The following is a 24,291-nucleotide window of genomic DNA, read 5'->3' as shown; positions in this document are numbered from 1 at the left end:
GGCCGATGCGTGTCGGACTCGTTTTTGCCCACTGGTTTTCGTTTTTTTTTTCTTCTTGCTTTTCTTATTGCGCGCGCGCAGTAGCCACAGGCCGCTCCCAAAGCGGCGCGATGGATAAGTGTGCAAATAGCGCTTACGACGAGTCACGAACTGCGTGCTCTCCGTTCTCTATTACGGACCACTAGTAAAGGCAAAATGGGGTCACGAGCTGACGATTAAGACCGGCGCTAGTATGGGAAAGCAGGAGAGCACACACTCTCGGCCATCGACGTAACGGTAAAGTTATGTAGAACGACCATTGCGCAATAAGGACTTAAGATCTGCATGCCCGAAACAATGCGGGTTAGTCTTCTACGGAGCGAGGGTTCGCGTAGTTCTGCAGTGAGCTTCCTCAGCTGTTGTCTGTCTGCGTATTGTGATTGTATTTCAAGAATTGATCAACACTGTAAAACATCTCTTGAAAACATAGCGCAAATTAAGACAAGGATGACACAGAAGCAGACAGGATGGGCGCTACTGAACAACACTTGCTGTACAATCAACTGTGCAACACTTGCTGGCTAAAACTGAATCACCGTGGGTTGGCATCGCAACTCGAAAAGCGAGCGAATAATTTTTGTCACCGGCTAAACCCACAAAAATGCGTTTGGAATACATCCCCTACAGGAAGTTCGTTTCGAACCTTGAGTTCCTCTCCACTGATTTATACTTGGTCTTACGCCTTGCGGCATTGCCCTAAAGGCGTTCCGCTCTACGACCGTTTGATTCCGTCGTCCCACTGCGACTCGGTATGCGAGTAAGCAAGACGAGCTGGGGGTCGACGTCGTAAAGACAAAGCCCGCGATCTGCGCGCAAGCGGAGGCAGCTTTACGTTCGGGCGCCGACAGGAGGAGGCCGCACGCAAGGCCGCGACTGTCATTCAATACGCGTCGCCCCGAACTTGACCTCGCCACTCAAGATCCCTTGTCTGACTTGAGAGAGGGACGCCCGTGGGAGCAGCGGCGACAGCCCGCCCAGTTAGCAAAGTGGCTCAGTGGAACGCGCGCAATGCTCCCCCAATAACGCGTCTCAATCAGCGGAAGAAGAAGACATGCGGGGGAGCCGTCGATCAAAAGCGGAACTCGAGGACGCGTCACGAGTCAGCCGCCGAGGGGCATCCGGCTCGGGCAGTGAACGGCCGAGCGGCCAACCGCAGAGACGGATCTTCGCCGCCGGCACGCTTGCGTGGCCGCAGAATGGGGTCTGCGCTGGGTCAGCACGCGCTGGGCGCCGCGCGCCTACTGACACACATGGCGGGCCCCTTTCTTCTGCCGCCGTGACGGACAGTCCTCGCACGAGGGTGCGGAGAAAACTCCGGACCCGCGATGAAAGCGCGCGCGCTGCTGGTCGCATAGGACACGCCCGCCAGCAGAGGCCCAAGAGTGGTGCACGCGTGCTTGTGTCGGTGTCATTTCTGGAGCCTTGCAATGCGGCCTGAGCCCGTTGTCTCCGCGGCAGAAGACGCGAGCTGCTCTAGAAACTGTATCCCACCACTCATGGCTGAAGCGAACGCCTCGGTAGAGGGGAACGTCAGAAGGGAGGATGCGATGAAGGAAGCCTGCACCATCGCAGTGAAGTGAATTTTTTAGTGAAATGGTACTGAAACTCTTACTCCAAATATTATAGCCACTTGGAAATTTTGAATAAACACAGCTGTTCGCATGGGGAATTAAGCCAACCTAATGCAGGGTGACGAATGAATGATGCTGTGTAAGGCAACTTTTGCACCTGTATCGAGACCTCAATTTCTTGATCAATTCGTGCTTCACTTCTAGCTGGAACTATTACGGCCCCTTTACCATACACGAAGAAAAATAGCGCTTGGTGGGTGGATTTCAACAGCGCAAGTGTAGGTCCGGGTATATTCCGGGGTCAAGCCTCACAGACACTGACCCTGATATGTCTGAAACAATTCGGTCGAACGCATACATATTCCAAATCTTTGTGACGTTTAAGGACATTGTCTTACCGCGGAGCGATGTAGATTAGCCGAATCGTGCGGTCGGATGGGATTTTCCCTCCTGTCGTGTCATCGTAAAACCGTCCTTCCTTCTGCTTGTTCTTTTTCTACGAGCGCAGCGCGAAATGGGGCCACCGCGAGACGACCGGTTCGAGTTCTTTGAATCCACTTTGCTGTAGACACTCAATGCTGTGCGGGAAAGACAACATTAAGATGCGAAGGGGGCAACGATGTGGAGGCGGTGCAGTAGGAAACGGTTTTTGAACGTCGTAAACTGAAGATTGCGGGCAACCGCTGCTGTGCTGAGCAGATAAGAAGATTTACGACGCAGGCGCGCGTTCCGAGTCGATTATTTAGGGTCCGGGCTGTCTTCTTTTTTCCCCTGCACCCTGCAATAATGAAAAGTCAGCGTACGCTGGATGTCTCATTTAGAAAGCCGTGGCCACGGGGCCAGTGCGTTGCGCACAGCTGCGCCGCATTACGCGGTCTGTTCATGAGTGATCTAAAGCGGTCGCAACAGACGGGAATCGAGCTACTCTTTTCGCAACGAACGCAGCGACGAAGGAACCAATATGAGGCAGTGACAGGCGTTTGTGCTCAAAGGCCGACAAATAGATGGCGGGAGCCGAGGGACGAAAAATGATACCCGTATAATGTATTACATGCGCGCGGGAAGTTACGAAGCGTTTCACGTGGGCTGGGGTAAGAACTCAATTTGAACGCAGCGGGGAATGCCAGAGAGCGTGACCTAAATTCTGCTCGCAAAAGAGAATGCCGTGGGCTGCAGCGGAGGTAAGTGCACTGTGCCAAAGAAACAAAGAAACTGTAAAGAAACCGTCCTACATATAGAGAGGAGACATACTGAAGAAAAAAAAAAAAGGGAAACAGTGAGGCGCGTCAGCGAGACAAAAAAATGTGCGCGAACGTATCGTGATCATGAGCTAGCGCAGTAAAGGAGCTCGCACCCGTACGGTGGTTTCATATCCTTGAGGCTGACTCGGAGTGTGCGACGGAGGCCGGTTTTTCAGTGCCAGTCCGACCCACAAGAGAAATGAACTGTTCAGCGCGTGGAGACTGGAGCCGGGCTTTGGGCGTATGGTATGCGTCGTAATCAGGACGACTGACCATCCCCGCATTCCTTTAACGCGATCAGCCTGCACGGTCGACCGGCGTGTTTGCTGCAGGCGTTGCTGCTTTATCAGGGCGACGTTTACACGGGTTTGTTTTCATCAATATATCTTCTTGCTTCGTGGCCGTACTGTGTACTTCGTGTGGCTGCGAATTAACTTTGGTGTCACATTACTGAGTCTCTTCTTAGACTTTCCTTCGGCTTAACTTTACTCCTCACCCTCGGCTAAATCTTGAACGTTCAATCTGAGGCTTGTGGACGTTCTTCGGTGTAACCTGTTTTGCAAACCCTAAAAGAGAGTTCGAAGAGCAGGCGGCGTTGCCTTATTACTCCTCTCTACGTTTAATCGTCACGTGACGGGTAATAACACCAGGAAGCAAAGCAGCAACAACCATTTCCAATTTTTCTCCCCGGTTAAATTATTATTTATTCCCCCCAGACACGCGCAACCCGTTAGCCGAAACCTATTAGTCGAGAGCCCCCCGCGGCCCTGGCATTAGAGCCTCGCCGCAAGAGTTGTATAATTCGGGCAGCGGGCCGCCGCCTCGAGCCAGACAAGCTGGTTGCTCGCTGGCCAGTCGAGATCACCGCGTGAGAAGAGAGCGAGGGGCACTACTGCCGAGTCATGTAGAGCCAATTGCGGTCGTCCGAGCCGCAGTCGCCCTGGGGCGTCACCGCCGCGACCCGAAGGCGCGCTCGCCGAAGTAGGGCCCCCTGTTCTGTGCCGACCGAGACTCTACTCAATGACAGTGCGGTGGCAATTAGGCGGCGGCGCGCCGTAATACACAGGGAGGTGGCCGCTAACCGTGCGTAGTTAGCGAGGATATACTGATTGCGGAACCCTCCTCCGGGGGCGCGGCAGGAGGGGAAGGGAGCTAAGGTTGCCCCACAGCTCGAAGGCACACGCGCGCACGGGAATCGCAGAGCGTATACCAGCGGTGGTTGGCGGTGGCCGCATGATGGAGACACACCACGCTGTGTTCTCGCGAGCCGCATACGCGCTGCGTGAATGAGACTGGCACACTGCATACGCAGTTTGGTATTGCATGTTCTAGCTCGATGCTCGCGTCTGCAGCAGAATTGGGCATGTTCGTGCGAAATGACGAATGGGCGCCTTCCGTCGCGTGATAAAATGATCGGACCAGCATGCGAAGTCACCAGAGGCAAGCATGGTGTAGACTGTTTCGCCCTTCAGTACTCATCGTGCATAGGGCTCGGAAACGAAGTACGTAAAATCTCGGTGATTACGTGTGTTTGCGACTGGCTAGAGGGTTAATTTTGAGAGAAAATTTCCCAGATCAGTTATAAAGCTTGCTTCTTACCCCTTACAGTACCTAGAGAACCGACTTTTGCATCGAATATTACTAAATACGCATAATGATGTTCGCAACTTCTTATGTAATGAGACTACATTTGCGTGAGATTGTTACAAAATACCTGCTGCAGTTCGCAGTGACTCCAAGCTTATGAAACCGTATGGAGAAAACCTAACCAGCCAAGAAGACGCACACAGGAAAAAACAGACACGCAGGCCGGCCTGCGTCTCTGTTTTTTTCTGTGTGTGTCTTTGGTTAGTCTTTCCTCATGCAATGCACCAACTAGCCCAACAACGTGTTTTATGAAAGAGGCTTCACAATGCAATCTGCAGAGTTCGCAGGCCGGCCTTGAGGCCTCTATACCTTTCTCGAAGGAGACTCGCAATGCGAGCGTATAGACATATCGGGCGTAGAGACAAAAAAAGAAACTCCACTCAGTTTTCAAGCACGCATATGAAGCTACTCATTCTAGAATAAAAAAAAAAAAGCAAATCAACTGTCAATTCTGTTTGGGAAGTATAGTGCATGCGAAAAGCAGTTTCACCCAAATTCGTACGTACGTATATAGTAAAGACGGACGTCTCACATGTGCCATGCACATGAAAACTGCGTGAAGGACACAAGGCGACTTTATTCCTTTAACTGCTCAGGTGTGAAGTATGCAGGACACTGCGTGATTCAGACGTTTGTTTTTATTATTAGCCCAGTATATGCACGCGAAATGACAATATGGGGCGTCTCCGTTATAGTGGAAGGTTCAGACGGCTCAACAGCAACGGAAAATGAAGACGCGATGCTCCACTGTACAAGAAGTAAACAGGAAAAGCCGTGCACCAGCTCTTGCTGAGATGGAGGGTTCCCGCCTTTCCTATTCTGACCCCTGCGTCGCAAGTCAGTTTTGACGCACTGTGCACCCAGTTATTCGCGACATCTGCAGCTATTTCTTGCTTATATCGCAAATCACACTATTAGTGGTTAAGATCAAAGCGGGAAGCCGCAGAATGACAGTGACAGAATATCGAGGAAAGAGCTAAGGCGCCATACGTCATGTCGTGCTTATGTGTGCCTGATCCTGGTCTTATACTTCATCGGTGTGTATATACCATAGTAAGTTTTTGTGACAAAGCATTAACAAGATGGTTTGCGTGACGTTGTGTTGCGTGATACTGCAGTCTTTTATCGGTGCTTTGTAGGCCATGTTAAACTATAGGTATGCGATAACAGCATGCAACATAGCGGCACGCAAACCATTATGTCGCCAATTGCGTGCATGAGCAGAATCAGCTTAAAGTGTCAGCAAATGTCTCCAGAGAGAGAGAGAGAGAGAGAGCGAGCTTCAGAGGGGATAGCGTATTCGGAAGGGCCTCTATATCCTTCCAGCTAGCAAGAGCCGCGCTTATCCACGACTGCAATGCAACTGCGAAGCCGGACGTAACACATGTATCATCCTTGTTTTGCTCAGATAGCTCAGCGCTCGTATACTTGCACGCCACACTACATGCAGCGTTTGTGATTCACTGAGGCTTCAAAAGGATTCGCTCAGCTACAGTTCATTCGCCGGCTGTCTCGAACCTTATTCATCTCTCAATGGCAGCTGTTACCGAAGAATCCTCACTGAGCAAGCAGCTGTTTACTGCGAGCGGCTGAAATATATGTCTCAGTTTTAAGGGGCTCACCAAACCATTCACGTAGAAGTTCACTGATACTGACAAAGATGCGTACCTTAAATAGAACCGTTGGTGACCAGACCTAATTTCGGAACTTTTACCACGCGTCCTATGACGCTGCCAACCAACAGGAGTGAGTGAGTTCCTGACTCCTGCTAAGAAAGGAGGAAGGCCAGTACCATAGAAGGAGATTAAGGGATGGGCGCAATATTTCACAGGGTGCTTTGTAAATGTATTTGTTCGGTGTATACCGAAGCAGTCTGCGTGGAACCTTCCTTGCTCATGAGGGTCTACAGCAGTCTCGCAGCGACACCGGAGAAAGTTTCGCGATAATTGTGCCTCAAATTCAAGGTGTTTAACTTTACCCACTTGCACGAAAAACGGAAATCAACAGCTTACAATCATTTTTCGTATGTCACGTTCTTCTTTTGTAGCCCACGGTAATTCATGCGTTTGGCTGAGGTTAGGTCACTGTTTCGATCCCGGCAGTGGTGGCGGCCGTATTTCGATGGAGGCGAAATACAAAATCGCCCGTGAGCTGTGAGATGTCAGTGCCCGCTAGAGAACGCCGGGTGGTCGAAATCAAACCCGAGTCCCCCACTACGGCATCCCTCTTAACGCACACATGTCGTTGTGGCGCGTTGAAGTCATTTGTTAAAATTTTAATATTTGTAAAACGAAGTCGTCAAACCTTCTATGTTGTTCTCAGCTCAGAGACGCTATAGCGGCCGTGCGCGCGATTGAAAGCTCTCGCTCGCTACGATACGAAAACGGTGCCTTGTACTCCCTTATAACACGTTTTTTTGTAACGCTTACAGATTTTGACATTTGTTCTTCAGTAAAATAGTCAGCCTCGTGTAATTTGTCATTTGTGAAGCGTGTGCGCTGCTCGCCCCAATTTTTCATCATCGCTCTATTTCAGCGCGATCAACTATGATATTCAGCTTTTCTTGCAGCCATCACCGGGAAAAATAAATATATAGCATGACGCACTGATCCACTCTCAGAGTCATTAAATGAACATTTCGTTTTATTATTATTATTATTATTATTATTATTATTATTATTATTATTATTATTATTATTATTATTATTATTATTATTATTATTATTATTATTATTATTATTATTATTATTATTGTTATTATTATTATTATTATTATTATTATTATTGTCTCACAGGAGGCTCCAGGTAAGGTAGTTGGTGATAAAACTTGTCGCGCGCGCTAGCCGTCATGCACCGCGCCATGTTTGAGTGTAGTGGCAAAGCATCGCCGCAAAATAGGGGGTATACGGCGGACCAAGAAGGGACGTTTTCTCGTCCCTGCAGCTCCTGTGCGCAGCGAGTGCCTTGTAGGGCCGGTAGTGAGCCGCTCCCTTTTTTCCGCTGGCGCAGGAAGAAGTGATGCCACGACCGCAGTGCCTGCTCTGCCTCGTCCTCGTCGCATGCTCCTGGCCCCTGCAGCAGCAGGTGAGTGCGCCCCCCCCCCCCCCCCCTCCACCCCCAACAGCACCTTCCTCCTTATCCAGCGCTGCGCTCATCGGTGCGGCCGAGGTAAATTCGCGACAGTGTGAGGCCGGTGGAAAGAAAAAAAGAAAAAGAAAAGAGGAGAGGAAAAGCTACGGATTTGCGAACTGTGTGGAAGACCGTAAAGGGCTTTGGGATGAAGTTCCGTCAGTGCCTGGCAAGCTTGTGAACCCGGCAGCGAATGTGTACATTTGCAACCTGAAGCAAGGTAAAGGCGCGGTTCTTGTATAAATTCGGAGAAGAATAGTAGCGAACATACGATATTGAGGACATTTTGTTGAGAAGTAGAGATAAGTAGGGTATATGATGAGCTTAACTTATTGTCGGTGCTCTGTCAGAGCTGATACCAAGAGCAGCAAAAGTTCTCGGAGCCGCTGAAGAGCCAGAATGTACGAAGAATTTGTGAACTTCTCCACGGGGAAATGTGACCTAGGACCAGCGCAATACAGGGGCAGTTGGAGCAACGTGGCCAGAGTTCGTTAGGAGGGCCCTCTATCCTTCAGGGAGCTGGATTCAGTTAACCACATTATTATTATTATTATTATTATTATTATTATTATTATTATTATTATTATTATTATTATTATTATTATTATTATTATTATTATTATTATTATTATTATACGCAGGTATTATGGATTGTCCCTTTTATCTAAACAGCAATTACCTGGACTGGAAACTTGACGCCGCAGCGCGGTGTATAAATGACAAACCCGAAATGTCCGGGTGTCTGCGAGTGCTGTTCGCCCCACCCTCCTCCACTAGGGTGTACATCGATAGTGTGTAGTATACTGCGCCTTATTGTTCCTAACAGAACGCTGTATTTGCATTTTTGTTTAGAAGTCGCAGCAGTTGGGCGAAGCCTTCCGCCCATTTTTGACCGCTAAGCCGTAGGTAACGCTTTAGGAGGATTTATTATCTCTTTTGGCTGGAAAACACGCTAACTGTAATGTGAGGAGCGTTAGCAAGTCCCTCGTAGCGTTACGTCCAAAGCTGGAACACGCTGCCGAAGGACGCGGCTCCTATTTTGCTTCAGGCGCTCTCTACGTGCCGCGCCCCATTCGTGAAGCCGACAGAGGCAGTTCTGGGGCCGATTCGTAGCAGTAATGAGAAATGATCACAATTCACGGCTATACAATGCATCCAGTGTCGCATTATACATGCCGAGATCTGAGGTCGGGCAAGACATGCCTCTGAATTGCTCGACCTTGAAGTTTTCGGCATATGCGGCTTGGCAACAATCTTATACGAAAAAAGTATTTCCGTTCACATCGTGGTCCTATATCTTCGCCTCTGCAACGTGTGGTAATGATTAATTTGCAGGTAGCTAGTGTTTCTATGTACCCGCGTTGCATTTAAGCAAACGGGTTCCTCCTTTTTGTTTTTTCTTTTCTTTTCCCGTCTAGCTCACGTTTCTTGCTCAGTCCTATTCCCGCGGAAGATCAATGATGCGAATACGGTTCATCCATGGATTATATACAAACTTTACAGCTGTGGCGTTGACAGAAAACGTGTGTGACCAGGAACAAAATTATGAGACCCTTCCACTCCACATTTGGCGTCACAGTTATGAATGACAAATCATTAAAATAAATTTAAAAAACAATCTAGAGGGGGTTCACCGCTGCTGAACAGATGTCGAGCGATAGCTTTTTTGATAAAGACACAAGGCTGGTTTCGATGTTCCTTTTATTTATTTATTTCACTCTGTAACGATTACGATGAGGTCACGGCAGTAAACTGCCGCGGTTTCTATTTTTATTAGTAAAATTGTCGATTGGTCTAGAAGAAAGTTGTCACACTTCTGGATGGACACCTGAACGATGCCGTAAAGAAACGGAGGAAGGAGGGAATAAAAAAAGAGGAGCTGCCAACGTGGAGGGTTCAGGAAAATGGCGGCGGCCCGCTAAATGCTGTGGCCACTGTCAGCACAGTGTGGCTGGCCCACATAGTCTGGCGCCCGATCGGGCTACTTCTATTTGAGTTGGCACCACACTATGAACGGCGTTCGTATGGAGGATGCCTAGCTCGAAAGCTGGTGATGTCAGTGTAGGCTAAAGATCCGCGGGTGGTCGAAGTTGCTCCTGAGTCCTCCACTATGGCAGCTCCTTCTCTGTATCTTCTTTCACTCATTTCTTCCTCCCTTCCATTATGGCGTCGTTCAGGTGTCCACCCAGAAGTATGACAGATACTTCGTCTTTCTTTTGCACCCCCCTAATAACAGCGTTCGTATGCAGAGGATCCTAAGACTACCCTCTCCACGGCAGCTGGCGCCCGGCGTATGTGGCATGTGCTGTTGCTGTGCTATCTATTCCTCCAGGTCAAATTTCAGAATAACGCAATCGTGAAGAAAGATAGCAGTAGACCTAAGACCCTAAAAAGTGACAGCAGATTTGTCAAGTGCGCCAAGTGACGCCAAGTGATACACATCTATCAAGACACCTTTACATGTTCGTAAGCAAATGCGATGAAGGCTCTTCGCTGGAAGAGAGGAAGGAGCTGAAGTGCTATGCAAGGGGACAAGGGACGCAATGTAGAGAATAGTAGCACATGGCAATGACGTCAGTGACGTCAGTTTTTGACCCCCTGGACGCTGGCCACGGCAAACAGGTCGACGCGGTGGCTTCGCCGTGGCGAAGCCATGAGGGAAGCCCTTGCTTCCCGACGCGGTTATACTCCAGTAGTTCAGAGCTTTTGGTTATTTTTGGCAAAACGACTGCCAGTCAGGGGCGCTCTTGACTTCTCTGCTTTGTAAAGCGTATACGAAGCGGAAGGCTCGCCAGACATGCTCAAGTTCTGAGCAACGCTATATGGAGATGTCGACCGAAGAGCAATCACATTAATAACAGAGCAGCGCCAGCTATTGCATTCCACATCATCGGCGAACCTCGATCGACAAAAGAACGTCGGATTGCTTCTTTTTCTTTTTTGGCCTAACAGGTTAAACATCAAGTCAAGATTACACCCAAAAGAAAAAAAAAGGGGGGGGGGGGGGGCGGGGGAGGGTGCAGGGCGCTGCCATTTTGTACCACCTGTGTATATGCACTGTGCTTGGCCACACCGCGAAACAGAATTCGTGGTTGCTTTTCCCGACATCTTCGGCTAAAAAACGTCATTTCCGACTTCAGCAACAATTGCGCGAGGGTAAATAAATTAAGCTTTATGCATAACACTTTTTCGTGCACAAATTATTTCGCCAAATGACATTGGTATATTGATGCATGTTAGTATTCGTATAAGTATTCAAACACGCAGGTACGTGGGAAAAAGCCAGCCCAGCTCATGAGAGCGTCTTGTTTTCGTCTTCGTCAATTTGGAAATTCCAGTCTGCCGTGCATATATTATGATCAGCATTAAAGATAAAAACGTCACTGTCTGCTCGGAACAGTTGCCAGAACTGTTTATTGTACAGCTTATTGATTTTCCTTAACCTCAAGTGCGTAGTTTTCTGATTTCACTGACCGCGGGCACGTCACTCAGACCTTGCCATCTTTTGTTTTTCCAAGCAAAAAAAAAAAGGGGGGGGGGGATCTTTTTTTCGTATGAACGATGGTTACAGCTAGTACCGACCCCCTATATTACACGAAGCTCCAGTAACGCTTATATTGTGTCCACATTTCTGCGCAGCTTAGTCGCGTACTACAGTAAGTGCAGGGAAGCGCAGCGCACGCGCATTTGGTTTATCGGTTCCCAAATTAACTCGCGCGGTCTTAAATGGTAGAGCGCGGGTAGCCTGCAAATCAACCCCGTCAGGTAGGTGACGCCTTAAGAAAACAGATTTCGGTTCCGCTGATTTTCCCCCCTTCTTCGTTTTCTGTCCGTCTCCGGAGGAGAAAAAGTGCCGTGGTGCAGCGCTGACCCGTAGCCGCGGCCTCGTGTCTGCTCGTGCCATGGCACCGAGTAAGCAGCAGCATTCGGAAATAAGTTGGACGAACACCGAAACTTACGGGAGTGTCAAAAGGACAAGATGTGTGGCGTACTTCCGCGCCCGACTTGCATTCTTTATTTTGGTTTTCGTCTCCGTCTCTTTCTCCTTTTCATTCCGCCTTACTTTTCTTTCAAGCCGGAAGGAACTGAATACGGAAGGGTAGAAAGAGGCACGCAGAGTCCGCGCACGATGCGCACGCAGTTTCAGAGGCGCGTGGGAGACCAGAAAGAAATAAAGATGAGGGGAAAAAAAAAATGGAGCGACTGCGCAACCCTTCCGAGCGTTTCTCGGCTGGGATCAAGTGCGGCATACGGCACCCCTCAAGGTGAACGCTCATAACGTGCACCTCAACCTCTCACTGCAACATAGACATGTGGCCTCGTGTTTTTTCCTTTTTTTTTCTTTCTCCTCTTTCATTTCCTAGAAACCGCAATGGAGAGAGGGGGGAGGGGGGTAGACTGGTTCTGCAAAGCGGGGCAGCAGAGCGTGCAGAAGACGAGGTGCAACTACTGAGTGCGGTTCATCTCGTTTCGTCCGCGAAAAAGAGAAGAGCACATGAGAAAAAGAAAAAAAAAAAGCCGTTCGAGCACTCGGGAAACGACTAACCTTGAAGTAAAACAAAACGGCAGGGATCACGCTTCTCCCGCATTGATCGCCCACACTGAAGGAAAGACTACTATAGGCGTTTTCTGAAGCAGTGCTCGCAACATGCCATAGTTGATCGCGGAAAAAATACGCCTGCCTCGCACTCGCCCACGCTCTACAGTGCAGCGGGTAAATTGGCTCTCAACAGTAAGATCAATTCACCGAACTTCATGCACGCACTTAATTGAAGACCCTGCCATGTTTATCGTTAGCATCAATTTTTCCGCTTTCTGTGTTTCTCCTACTCGGCTAAAATATAGTGGACACCGTGCGTTCATGCTATATTTGACACCTCAAACAGGTTTCCCAGAGCGTTTTCAATAGGGCGGTCTGCGGGTAACATTGCGGTGGCAAGTTCGACCCATCTGGGGCGCTGAGTTTGCATGTTCGGGAAACCATTCGTGATTTACCCCGGCGCATACCGTATACAGCTAACTAAGGCCCTGCCTTGAATTAGCAGAGCCGAGGCTTGCAACTCAACAGTTTTGGTAGAAAAATAGAAGGTAAACAAATTAGTGCGCGATAATGATGTCTCTCTGCTACACGCCCGTTTTGCATGTCCTAATCGTGTAACTGACTATTTTAGCCTCCCGAGAAGAGCAAGCCTAAAATAAAAGGCAGCCCACGAAGCACCAGTAATTGATCAAGTGCTCATATTCCATGCGTGTGTGCATTTCCAATCACTTTTCACTATACCTGCGGTCGTAACCTGCTTCCTTTTCCCCTTTTTTCGCCACCTTTAAATAATTGTTTCGCGGACTACGCAAGAGGCACGCGCATTTCGACGAAGCGGCGCAGACTGAGCGCCTGCGTGCCGACGCGTCTCGGGTTTTGAGACGTGTCAAAATGGACAAGCACGTGCTAGCGCGGCTTCTCTCGAACATTCGCCGAGCACGCGCTCATGCAGTCATCGTCACGTGCCTACGCCACGTTGACACGAGTCGACTCTGAGTCATCCCTTCTAGATGCGAGTGGAATGCATGCCTAGTCGAGCGAACACGAAGAGCGGGATGGCGCTGAAGCACGCACATTTTACTTTTTCGCACGGTCGGCGAGGCGTATACACAGGGCCTCATTGCGAGTAGGTCGATGCATCTCCGGTAGGCACATCAACGACAGGCGTGGAAGAAGCTAGTGCGAACAAAAACAGGAAAAGAGAAAAGAAAAAAAAAAAACAACGGACGGGTATCGGTGTCCATCAAGCCAATCAAGGTCGAATAGCTCGCTGCAGGAAGTGCCTACGTGATCTGTCCAGACGACCGGCTACCGGGAGGCACGTCGAGTCCCTGCGTTTTCAACGCGTGCAGCTCACGCATCCCGGGAGCACATTCGCGTCTCCATGGATCCCGCATCTGCTTCCGTACAGCTCGCACCACTGCGACTACGTATGGAAGCCCGATGAGCTATCAGCGTAAATGCTTGTCCCAAACGGGTGCTGCGGAATATCGATGCGAACGCGTGTTGTCTTGCAAAGTGAGGCAAGTTGGAATGCTCTGCAAAGTAGTATTATCGGGGGAATTGTTGCTGACTTCCTAAGTGTTCTCGCTCTGCAGTAGCCCTCCAAGTGTCGCTGCCGCTGACGAGCCTTGCATCGGTCTGTGGTTGATTCGCCCGTTCCTAACACCTGTAGTAGAGCTCCTAACGCGAGATATCTTTTCAAAGATGCTTCGCTGAATGCGTGCTGATTCGCTGAGCATGGTTTGAACCTGTAGCTAGCAGAATAGAATATGTACAAGATGTGTCGAAATAGCATAGACGTCTGCACATTGACCATTTTTTTTATTTGATTCCAACCGAACCCTCCGCGACGAATGCATGCACTCGGCATAGGCCCCTGGTTCGCAACAAGCTGCCTGAGAGTCGTCTATGCCGTGACGCCAAGTTGTAATAACTCGCGCACACGAGGGCAAATATTAAGGGAATAATAGTCTTTTTTTTTTTTCGTTAACTTGCCATAAGGCATACTAAAGAAGGTCATGCAAACAGTTTTCTGCCAGAAACTGGAGAAGACTTTTGCTTTTTTTAGAGTTGTCCATCAGCAATTTGGGGAAATTCTCCTCCCTCGTCTCCCGACAGTCCTACTTCCTGAAGAATCCGTGTCCTTGATGCCCTAGTCCCTGCACAAGTCCACAACAGGTGGCGAACATCCACCTCTGCAGCCGGTGTACAACATTTCGGGCAGGTGGTAGGCTGGCGCTATAGGAAATTTGCACAAAACCAGAAACGCGCGACGAATCTAACAAGGCATACGACGGTGTTGAGGCGTGAGCTGCGGTTGACCTCATGACCATTCGTGGGTGGCGCATGGAGACGAAAGTCGTCAACCACCCAGCGTAGCGAGTACTGCAGCCCCATTCGAAAAGCAACGATACCACATGGCCGTCAGGCGTAAGTGAGAGGCGCAGGAAGCGTGCCGTTTCCATCAAAATTATAAAGTAGCCTGCGAATTTACTAGGAGGCCTTACAACGAAACAAGACAGCACCACCTTCCACTGCATGCATACGCTTCCCGTTATAAAACGCTGTAGTTCAGGTTTAAACACTAAACACTTCACTGATGAAGAGCGGAGGTTACCTCACGTCGAACCCGGTTCTGCGAATGCCCCACTGGCGGCATTCTTTTCGAGCTAGGAAGGCAGAAGATACCTCCGATAACCTCCGGCCAGATGAGCGCAGATCGACGCGCGCCCCGCGCCTTGGATCGCCTTCGCGGGGGCGTTCCCACAACGGCCAACGTGAATACGCACTATACGCCTCTCGTGCGTATTTTAGCCGCAGTGCAGAAAGAGAGCCCGCGCGGGTCAGGCTATCTCCACAAGCCCATTCTCTTTTTGTCTTGTTTTCTTTCGCTACAGAGGGTATAGGTACGGAACATAAAACGTAAAGGTAGGTTTTCGGCGGCCCGCTGCCGATATCCCGAAGGACGGGGTCGGCGCGTTGTTCGGCTCGAAACACGGCAAGCGCTTTTCGTTCGCGCGCGCACTACGCCAACAGGGTCAGGGTGAGGGCCGTTCTCCGGAAGCTCGCGCAGTCGTGGGCCGTTTGACCCGGACCGCCGGCGCCTCTGCATGCCAGCGTGTACTGCCTGGGAGACTCTCGGAGCTGCTGGTTAGAGGCGGCCATGTTCCGACGCCGACCGCGGCAGCCCGAGCGACCCGCGCTAGCAATTTGTCTTCGCCGGTCCCCGAAAAACGAGCCGGGCCATTTGGGCCCCGGAGCGTCACGCATTTTGGCCGCGCCAAGAGCATACTTCGCTTCCGTCGCAAGCAGCTGCTGCCTAAATACCGCGGGAGTATACGGTCGATATTCGACTTCTCGTCTTTGGAAATGGCTGATGGCTTATTCTGCCCAGCTGACCGATTTCGCGCCGGTTGATTAGGCGCGCGGAGAGTGTAATCCTCGAGCACGATTGATCCGCTCGCAATGTGACCCACGTACACGTATGTAAACGCGCAACTTAACCGCGCTGCGGCATTTGAGCCAGGCGCACGAGGTGGCGCGTATACCTCTAGTGGCCCCTAGAGTCACTCGATAAGTTAGGAAGCCTGTCGGCGGCTGTGCTGTTCGTGGTTCCGACGCCGCGTAGCAGTGCGGGAAGGACAATACTCCAGCTTCAATGGCTGCCGAATGTATTTGTGCGTGCTCTGAACGTCAGCGTCGAGAGCGCAGCAAGTCGCCCTGGCTAGCACTAAACGAGTAGCCCGAGGAGGAAGCGCGACTATTCCAAGAAACGCGGCCCATACAGCACGATCCCAGCAAGCAATGTCTGGCGAAACGGGAGTATCGAATTTTGCGTTTGACAAAATGCAATTATTCGTGGTATCCGGTGGCACTTGTTGCGTCAATTTACGGTTTCGAACTGATGTCCGTATCGCCACCCTACCAATCAAATTACCGATTTATAGTATTTAACGGTTGCGGCCGCAAATTTAACGCAAAACGCCAGATAATCTATATAATATGTCTGGTGGGATCTTTTTGTATGGGCGAGTCTCATTAATGAGGCAGAGAATATCGGTCCTATCGCTGCTCTTACAGGGTATGTCCAATTAGAGAACCCCCCACACGCGCGCAAAACCGCAAGTGCCCGGCTTTACGCTCCTTGAAAATGTCAACGCGTAGTGACTTCGGCGTGTAACATGGGAAACACACGTAGCTGCAGCAAATGACGCCTCGCGATGGTGTTTGTCAAATATTTTAGGGGAATCCCCCAAGGTGGAGTAGATTTGTAATAAGGGAGTAATTACTCATTGGCTTGCACACCGCAAAGTGATATTCCATTCATTTTTTTTAATCTTAATTTTTTTGCGAGTTTTTATTACTCGATTCCCGGCAAACTTCTTCGGTCGATTGTGCTGACTTCAGGTGACGACAAACTGTCTGTCACTCGGCCGTTGTCAAGAAAAACGAATGCTTTATGGAAACAAAAGAGCTTTGTTAGCCTTCAGTCTGAGGCAAACACGTATCAACAGCGCACATCAACAAGAAAGAAAGCAGATACATTCCAGGACAAGTTGGTGAGAAGAAATAGTTCAACTTGAAAGCGTAACTGCGACAGGGCCGAAAGAATCTAGCTACGAAAGCACCTTTGTTGCAGTTTTTTGGCCGTAGAAACGAAGCAGTTTAAAGAATGTTTCTTCGGAAATGTTCAGCCGTCGAACTATGCTATAGCATCAAGGAAGGAAATGTAGGGAATTATACGCGACTTCAGGCCTTTTGGGAAACGCTTAGGAGAATGGAGATGAGCTCGGCTGTTGGGTCTATAGAAAGAGATGAACTACCTGAGAACGAAAGCTGAGTCGCGCCCATTCGGCACCGCCGTCTTCATGGGTGCGCAAGCGCATAGAGTGGATTAAATTGAGGCTCCGTTGCTCTAGAAGGTGAAGTGCGACACGGTCTTTTGCTAGGCTCGAAGTAGGAAGCTCATTTGTAATGCACCAGCTACCGAGGCATACTACTGGCATGCGAAAAGCGCCATGCCTTTAAAAGTCAAATTCAACGCTCTAATCGCACGTCCTCATTTCGTTTTATTTCCTTTCCTTGCGTCCACCAAAGTGCTGTATATCCACTACGGGAACCTCGTTTAAAAGCGTGGCACTGCCGTAGGCGTAAGCATGCGCGGAGCTGATGCACTTAACGTGGATGGCATGCGTGAGATTTGTAGGGGACTGAGATGAGGAGAAACATATGGGCTCTTTTTTTTTTTTTTTGACAAATTGAGGCTATTGAGAATTGACAATATTGAGAAGAGAGGCCTTTGTGCGCGAATGCAGCGACGACATTTTAGGCGTCCTACTTGCGTGCCGTTTATTGCTCAACAGATCTGGTACAGTGAAGTAAAAAAAAAAATATATATATATATATATATCCCATCTCCTGAATCTGAAACCTTGCTTTATCGTATGCTAAAACATAAAGAGTTAGAGAGCCCGTTTGACAAAATAGACTCGACGCGTTTTTCCCAGCGACAGTAAACGGCAGTCACCCCGTCATAGTCCGTACGGAAAAAAGGCTTAAAAAGAATTAAGAAAAACAGCGCTGGACGATGGGACGAAGCATCGAAAACAAGGCGCTTTCACAATTCGATTACTTGTAAGTTCACAGCGATGTTTTAGGGGTAAGGCATCCGCTCCTGGTGTCCAAGAGGTACCCTCGGCTGTCCCAAGGAATGAGACACTCGGCATAAGAACTGTGTTCATTAAAAAATGGAAAGGAAAACAATTTAAAGACTGCCTCTTTGATTGTGTGCTACTGAGAGCACCTTATTTTAAGCAAGAGAACTTTGACCTAGGATATATGATTCATTATGCTTAAAACAGAACAAGCGTTAAGGAAACACCGACCGAATGTACGGGACGAACACTTTACTGGTTTTCTTGCTTGCTTGTTTCATTTCCGGCGATTATGCTTTTGACGATCGTCTGTGAGCTTGAATTTATTGCACCTTCACAGTTACCTGGGAGAGCCCTTGCCGTGAAGTTAACGTAACCGGGTGGTGGTTATGACAGTAAGAACTAAACGACGCAACAACTCAATCAAAACAGCCTATTTGCGATTATGCCTGGTATAAAAGACAGATTTCTCTCGAAGGCTACGTCTCAGTGATAGCTAACCATTTAAATGATCGACATTTTGTGAGGAGTTGGTCAGCAAACGCGAAGTTGCACTTTTTTCGGCGGGCCCGCTGAGCCACCAGTCTCAGCCCCACCAGCAAACTGGCGAAAGCAAATCACAGTTAAACATCTGCTCTAACCTTTTTTTTTTTTTTTATCAGATTTGTCCTCACGCTTACCAGACCTCTACAAGCACGGAAAATACAGAGCTTCAAGAAAATTAAATATCCCCTGTACCACAACACCCTATAGGCATTGTCATCAGATGCATTTAATTCGTGTCGACAGTAATGTATGTTGTCCTTCTTTTGGGAAGACATAACAGTGAAAGAGTTCATGCGAAGGCCGGTCGACAATATCAGGGCGACTATATGAAGCAACCTTCAAATAGTACAACCTCTGTTATCGGGATGCTGTGTGGATGTTATGAACATTTCTTAGAACTAGAATTGGTTTTGCATTGTAAGCAGCAACACGATGTTTAAAGTGAGGGTGTGCTTATGACCACCGTGCAAGGCTATGCGAGAAAGCTACAGTTCAAGGTCCCAAAAAGTTAATAGGAATTTTCTGGCGCACGTGTGCAACATTAATTTGCAGGTTTTCTGGAGAGTTATTTAGTAAAATGCAGGGTAGCCGGCATTTTTCGTTTACTGTCGTCAATGAGCCGTCTCGCTAGCTTAGTGGCGCTTGTTCGTACGGTTATGAAACCAGCACTCGAGGGGATCGCTAACAGTTGTGCGTTAGAAAGAAAAAAAAAATACAATGTGCTATTCGACTGGTTAAAATTAATAACGCGAACGCTATGATGACGATGACAAATTTTAATGCCGTGAGGGCAGCTTTGGCCAAAGAGCGTCATTGCACAATAAGATGAGATCAAATACGTTTTTTTTTTTTTTTCTAAGTGTTTCACGCGCGAAAAGCGGAGCACCATCCCGCGGGGAAGGTTTGTAAACATTCCATTACCGATGGGTAACTGGCGACACAAGGTATCGAACCCAGTACCTTTTGAATGCGGGGCAAGACGCATAATGCGAAATAAAAAACTACTCAACCGCGTCAAAATATAAATATTAAGCGATAACCTATACTGCTCGTTCAGCTGAAACATTGTATCATGGTAATTTGTGGTTCCAGTGATTGATTGGTGTGTGATAGGCGGTAGCGAGTTAATGAAGTTATTGTAATTAATTCATGAATTAAAGAAATTAAAAACTGACAAAATGGAAAAAATGGGGTTCAAAGGTGTCAAAATGCTCATAATGAAAAGCCAATGCTTGCTGACGCTAATTAAGAAAATGTGTGTTATTTTGACAAATGAAAAATTGTAAAACGGGGTTCAAAGGTGTCAAATGCTTAGAATGAAAAGGCCAATGCTGGAAGATGATAAGAATATTTAGAGCGTGTAATTGACCAATTCAATAATAAGAAATTTAAAAAAATCAATTGGAAAAAAAGAGAATCAAAGCTGTCAAATCGCTTATTGCTTGATAATGATGATTAAGAAAGTAAGTTTGAAATGTTTAATTGATCAATTAATGGAAATAGTTGAAAAATCAAACATTGGAAAAGTAGGGTACAAAGTTGTTAAAATGGTCAGAATGAAAAGACAATGTTTGCTGATGCTAAGTATCGGTCTATAAAATTTTTGCAGCATAAAAAAAGGAAAAAAAAAAAAACATTGTCCCTGTTTGTGAAACATTAATGCGCCCTATTCATAAAGGTGGAGTTACCTGGCGTGGCATCGAGCGCAAACTGGGCGTTCTGCTGAACACACACTAGAACGCATCAAGTTTCAAGAAGCGGCGTCCGATCTTACCGGCGACGATATCACCCGGTCGTCTATAAGTAAAAAAAAAAAAAGTATTGAACTAATTAAACATTTTGTATTGAACTAATTAATCATTTTTGAAATTAAAATGTGAACAAGTATCGCCTGTGAACGCTTGCTTTCACGTCATACACTTAACGAAGTAGATTAAGTATGCCCCTAATTTTATGTAGCTAACTGTGTCGTAAACGTCAGACTGTTCTGTCGTTTTCTGTAGTACTTCCTTATGTCTGTAGCCCTGTAGTACTTTTCCCTTGCAACTACACAAAATTCTGATGTTATACAGAAAGTTCTGTAGTCACAACAAGCTTGCTGTCAAAGAGCGTACGAAAATTCTGCCATAACAATAGAAAATGTTTCTGTAGTTTGTGGGGTTTTACTAGGGGGATAAATACGTTTTCCCCGCTTAATCGCAGCTGACAGTCCAAACCACCGACCCCACCCGTCATCGCGTGCGCTACCGAGCGCACGCCGACCACTGTGGGCCGTGCTCTTGGGAACAAAGGAACAACACGTGCTGACAACAAACAGACATTTATTGCTGCAATAACAACAACGCCAGCTAGCCATAAAACACACTAATGAATACAGGTCGTCTGACTCACCAGCAGGGCTACGGGCGAAATTGCGCCCACTCTAGGACATGGGATAAACTCCGAGGCCGGACAAAACGGGCAAGTGGAAGAAGTCCCGCGAGGCTTCCCCCCGCCGGCGACTGCGAAGTGCCGCAAGGAGACGTCCGTTCGCGCCCGGTTTCCCAGCCGTCGCAGCCGAAGAGAGTTGGCTTTGTCCGCGTGCGCGGTGACAAGATCAGGGGTGGCGTGGCGCTTGTGCTGCCGTGACGCTGGCGCCATCTCTCGATAGTTAATGTTGACCCCCAATGTTGGCGCCATTCCGGTCATCCTCATAAATAAAGGTTTTTGAATGAATGAATTCCGCGATAGCTAGAGTAACTACCGCGGGGGAAAGCCGACTTTAAAGGGGACGATGGGAGATCGTTCCCCACAAGTTTTGTTTTCGACTGGGACGTGCACTTTAGTGTGTCCACATTTGTTGTGGGTGGGCAGCTAGAGTGACGTTATTTCTGCAACACGCAGGTGCGGGCCAAGGAGATCGACAAGGCGCAGGACCTGCAGCAGGAGGAGACGGCGCACATTCCGGCCGAGCACCGCGGGGGTGGCTACGAGCCTCCTGAGCCGCCGCAGCAGCGGCCGCACCATGAGGCCTCGGCGGGCCACGTGGCCGCGGTGCCGGTCATCCCGATTCACGACGGGCACCACCACGGCGACCACCACGGCGACCACCACGCCGTGGCAGCTGTGGCACCCCAGGACCCAGGCGACCCATGGCCCCTGGGCCGGCCCGACATGCCGCAGATCAAGAGCCTCAACGTAAAGTGCGAGAAGAACCACATGAAGGTGTTCCTTGAGTTCGACCGTCCCTTCCACGGGATGATCTTCAGTAAGGGCCACTATAGCGACCCGAAATGTGTGCACCTACCACCGAACACGGGGCACATCGCCGTAAACTTCGACATATTCCTGGGCAGCTGCGGCATGTCGAGCAGCCAGCAGGGTGGCTACGACAACCTCGGCAGCGGCGTATTCATCGAGGACACCATCATCGTCCAGTACGACCCTCAGGTTCAAGAGATTTGGGACCAGGCGCGCAGGCTACGCTGCACCTGGTACGACTTCTACGAGAAGGCGGTTACTTTTCGCCCCTTCAACGTGGACATGCTAGACGCAGTGACGGCCAACTTTCTTGGCGACAACATCCAGTGCTGGATGCAAATCCAGGTGGGCAAAGGCCCCTGGGCCAGCGAAGTGGCTGGAATTGTCAAAATCGGACAAACCATGACCATGGTGTTGGCCATCAAGGATGACGAGAACAAATTCGACATGCTCGTGCGCAACTGCATTGCACACGACGGCAAGCATCAGCCCATCGTGCTAGTCGACGAGTACGGTTGCGTGGCACGCCCAAAGATCATGAGCCGCTTCCAGAAGATAAAGAACTTCGGCGCCTCAGCGTCTGTCGTATCGTACGCTTACTTCCAAGCCTTCAAGTTCCCCGACTCCATGAACGTTCACTTCCAGTGTGTCATCCAGGTGTGCCGCTACGAGTGTCCTGAGCCGAAATGCGACGGCGACGCTGCGCTCGGCGGCCACTATCTCCCGGCGCCAAGGGATCCTTCGTCGGCGTATTCGGAGCAAAAGGCCCATTTCGTAAAACCGTCCGAGTCACAAAAGCAGACCGTCTCCGTCACCAAAAAGCAAGGAGCCGTGACCGTGTCCACGGACGCGCCCAAGGAGAACCCTCCGGCAGTCTTCTACAATCGGCAGGGAGAGCAGTTGCCCAGCGACAACGACGTTGTGCACTCGAATACGGGCTACGCGATTGCGCACACGGGCGGCATGCCGCGATCGCACGATGCCCGCCGTCGCCGGCGAGAGGTCGGCGCCGACGCCACCGACATCCAGACGCAGAAGGTCATACAGGTTGTGGCGCCCGGCGACGTCGCATTCAACCTGCCCACGGGAGACAACGACACTCTTGTTGACGTGTACAGCAGCCGCGCCGCGTCGGCTGACGGGAACATCTGCATCTCGCTGCCCGGTTTCGCCGCCGGCCTCATCGTGCTCCTGCTACTGCTCATCGTGTCCATGCTGGTCGCCTCATTCCTGTTCGTGCGCGTGCGCCACATCGCCAACAACAAGAACCACGACCAGATCATCTCCTACGACAGCCCCGAGTTCGTCAAGGTGGCCATCACCCCGCAGTGAAGACACAGACGCCGCTCGGCTGTGCGGTCCCTGCGTGTTCCCCGATGCGCGTGCAGTGCGAACACGTGCGTGGAAGACGCAGGCGCCGCGGGAGGGACGGGGCCGCCAGAGGTCGCGAGGCGCTGATCGCGGAACGACGATTGTCTGAGTAAGAAGAGCTTGGAAGCGATGCGATAGAGCTGACTGATCTGATCAGACAGTATCACTTGGCCTGTCGCATTTTAGACTAACAAGGTCGAAGCTAGCGGCGAAGGATAGTCCCTCTTCTTGCGATCCCCTAGCGTCACGGGACCGGCGAGCAGGAATAGCCAGCCTAATATGGCACGAGAGGAATGCGTGTGGGGCCACAGAAAGTTACCTTCTCTTTGCTGCCCGGCTTCAAATGCCATGCGGCCTTCGGGCATTTCTCTCGGAAGATCTTGCAGTGCAGGATGACAATCATCTGTTCTCGTAGTTATCATCGAAGTAAGCGTTGTGCGTTGTTGCAGTTGTATGCAGAAAGAGAGCAACTAGGCGTACTTTTACTAGGCAACCCCAACCGCAGGCTTCAACCCGACAGGAGTTGAGGCTTAGCCGCGCTAGCTGCGGCTGTGTGTATCGACAATTTCCTGTCCTCGAATGGTTGAGCGATTCGTGGTTTTCCGCGAACAAATTGTAGCTTCCGTCATTAGTGATTCTGGGGAAGCATAGAGTATCAAATAAGTACGTTTGAGGGCTGGGATAAAATGAAAGTAACGGCAAAGTGCTTTCTGTATCACTGTCGAAAATGCACGTCGTCAGTGCCGTTCTTTGTGCTCAGGTACACGGGCAAAGCGTTCTGGCTGTCCTGGAAGCAGGTCAACTGCGCCGCGGGTACAAGATGCCAGATTCGCTGCGGACATCGGCCATTTCTTTTTGCGTTCAGGGGAGCATTAGTCACCCATTGACGCACACGCACCAACGCCTCCTTTCTTACCTTTTTGTTATATAGACGTCCGCTATGACAATATGCGACGCGATAGATTCGCAGCCCTGCCTGTCCGCGTTACTTTTTTGTAACATATTTATTTCGTGTTGGCGAGACCACCGTGCTATTTTGTTGTTGCAAGCATACGCGTATATCTTGTTGTTGAAGTTGATGGACACTAATTGTCAGTAGTGTTGCACCATGGGACCTGGAGTCTTAGTTTTACGGTCTTCTTGCGTGAATGCATTGTTCCTGAATGTGTGCGTCCTTGTTCACAGCTTGCTTGCTTTTATTTTCTTCCTAAACGTTATCTTCGTCGTGTACACACCGACTTGTTGTTGCGCATGCAAAAAAAAAAAAAACAAACAAACAAAAAACAAACATGGGCTTATGCCCCCGCTTT

At 49.4% G+C, this 24,291-nt stretch overlaps 1 protein-coding gene across 1 annotated transcript in view; it reads left to right on the top strand.

Moving 5' to 3' along the window:
- The window catches only part of LOC146202995 (uncharacterized), an 85,801-nt gene extending 62,859 nt beyond the window's left edge, over window positions 1-22,942 (top strand). The window contains exons 2-3 of the mRNA XM_084602505.1: window positions 7,508-7,582; window positions 21,254-22,942. Of these exons, the coding sequence (XP_084458631.1) occupies window positions 7,508-7,582; window positions 21,254-22,942 (1,764 nt within the window). The remainder of the gene's footprint in view (window positions 1-7,507; window positions 7,583-21,253) is intronic.
- Window positions 22,943-24,291: the final 1,349 nt, after the last annotated feature.

This window comes from Amblyomma maculatum, chromosome 1, assembly GCF_055883805.1.
Source record: "Amblyomma maculatum isolate TAMU_Amacu chromosome 1, ASM5588380v1, whole genome shotgun sequence".
Lineage (NCBI taxonomy): Eukaryota > Metazoa > Arthropoda > Arachnida > Ixodida > Ixodidae > Amblyomma > Amblyomma maculatum.
The sequence above is the reverse complement of the archived record's forward strand: the minus strand, read 5'-3'. Positions and strand labels throughout refer to the sequence as shown.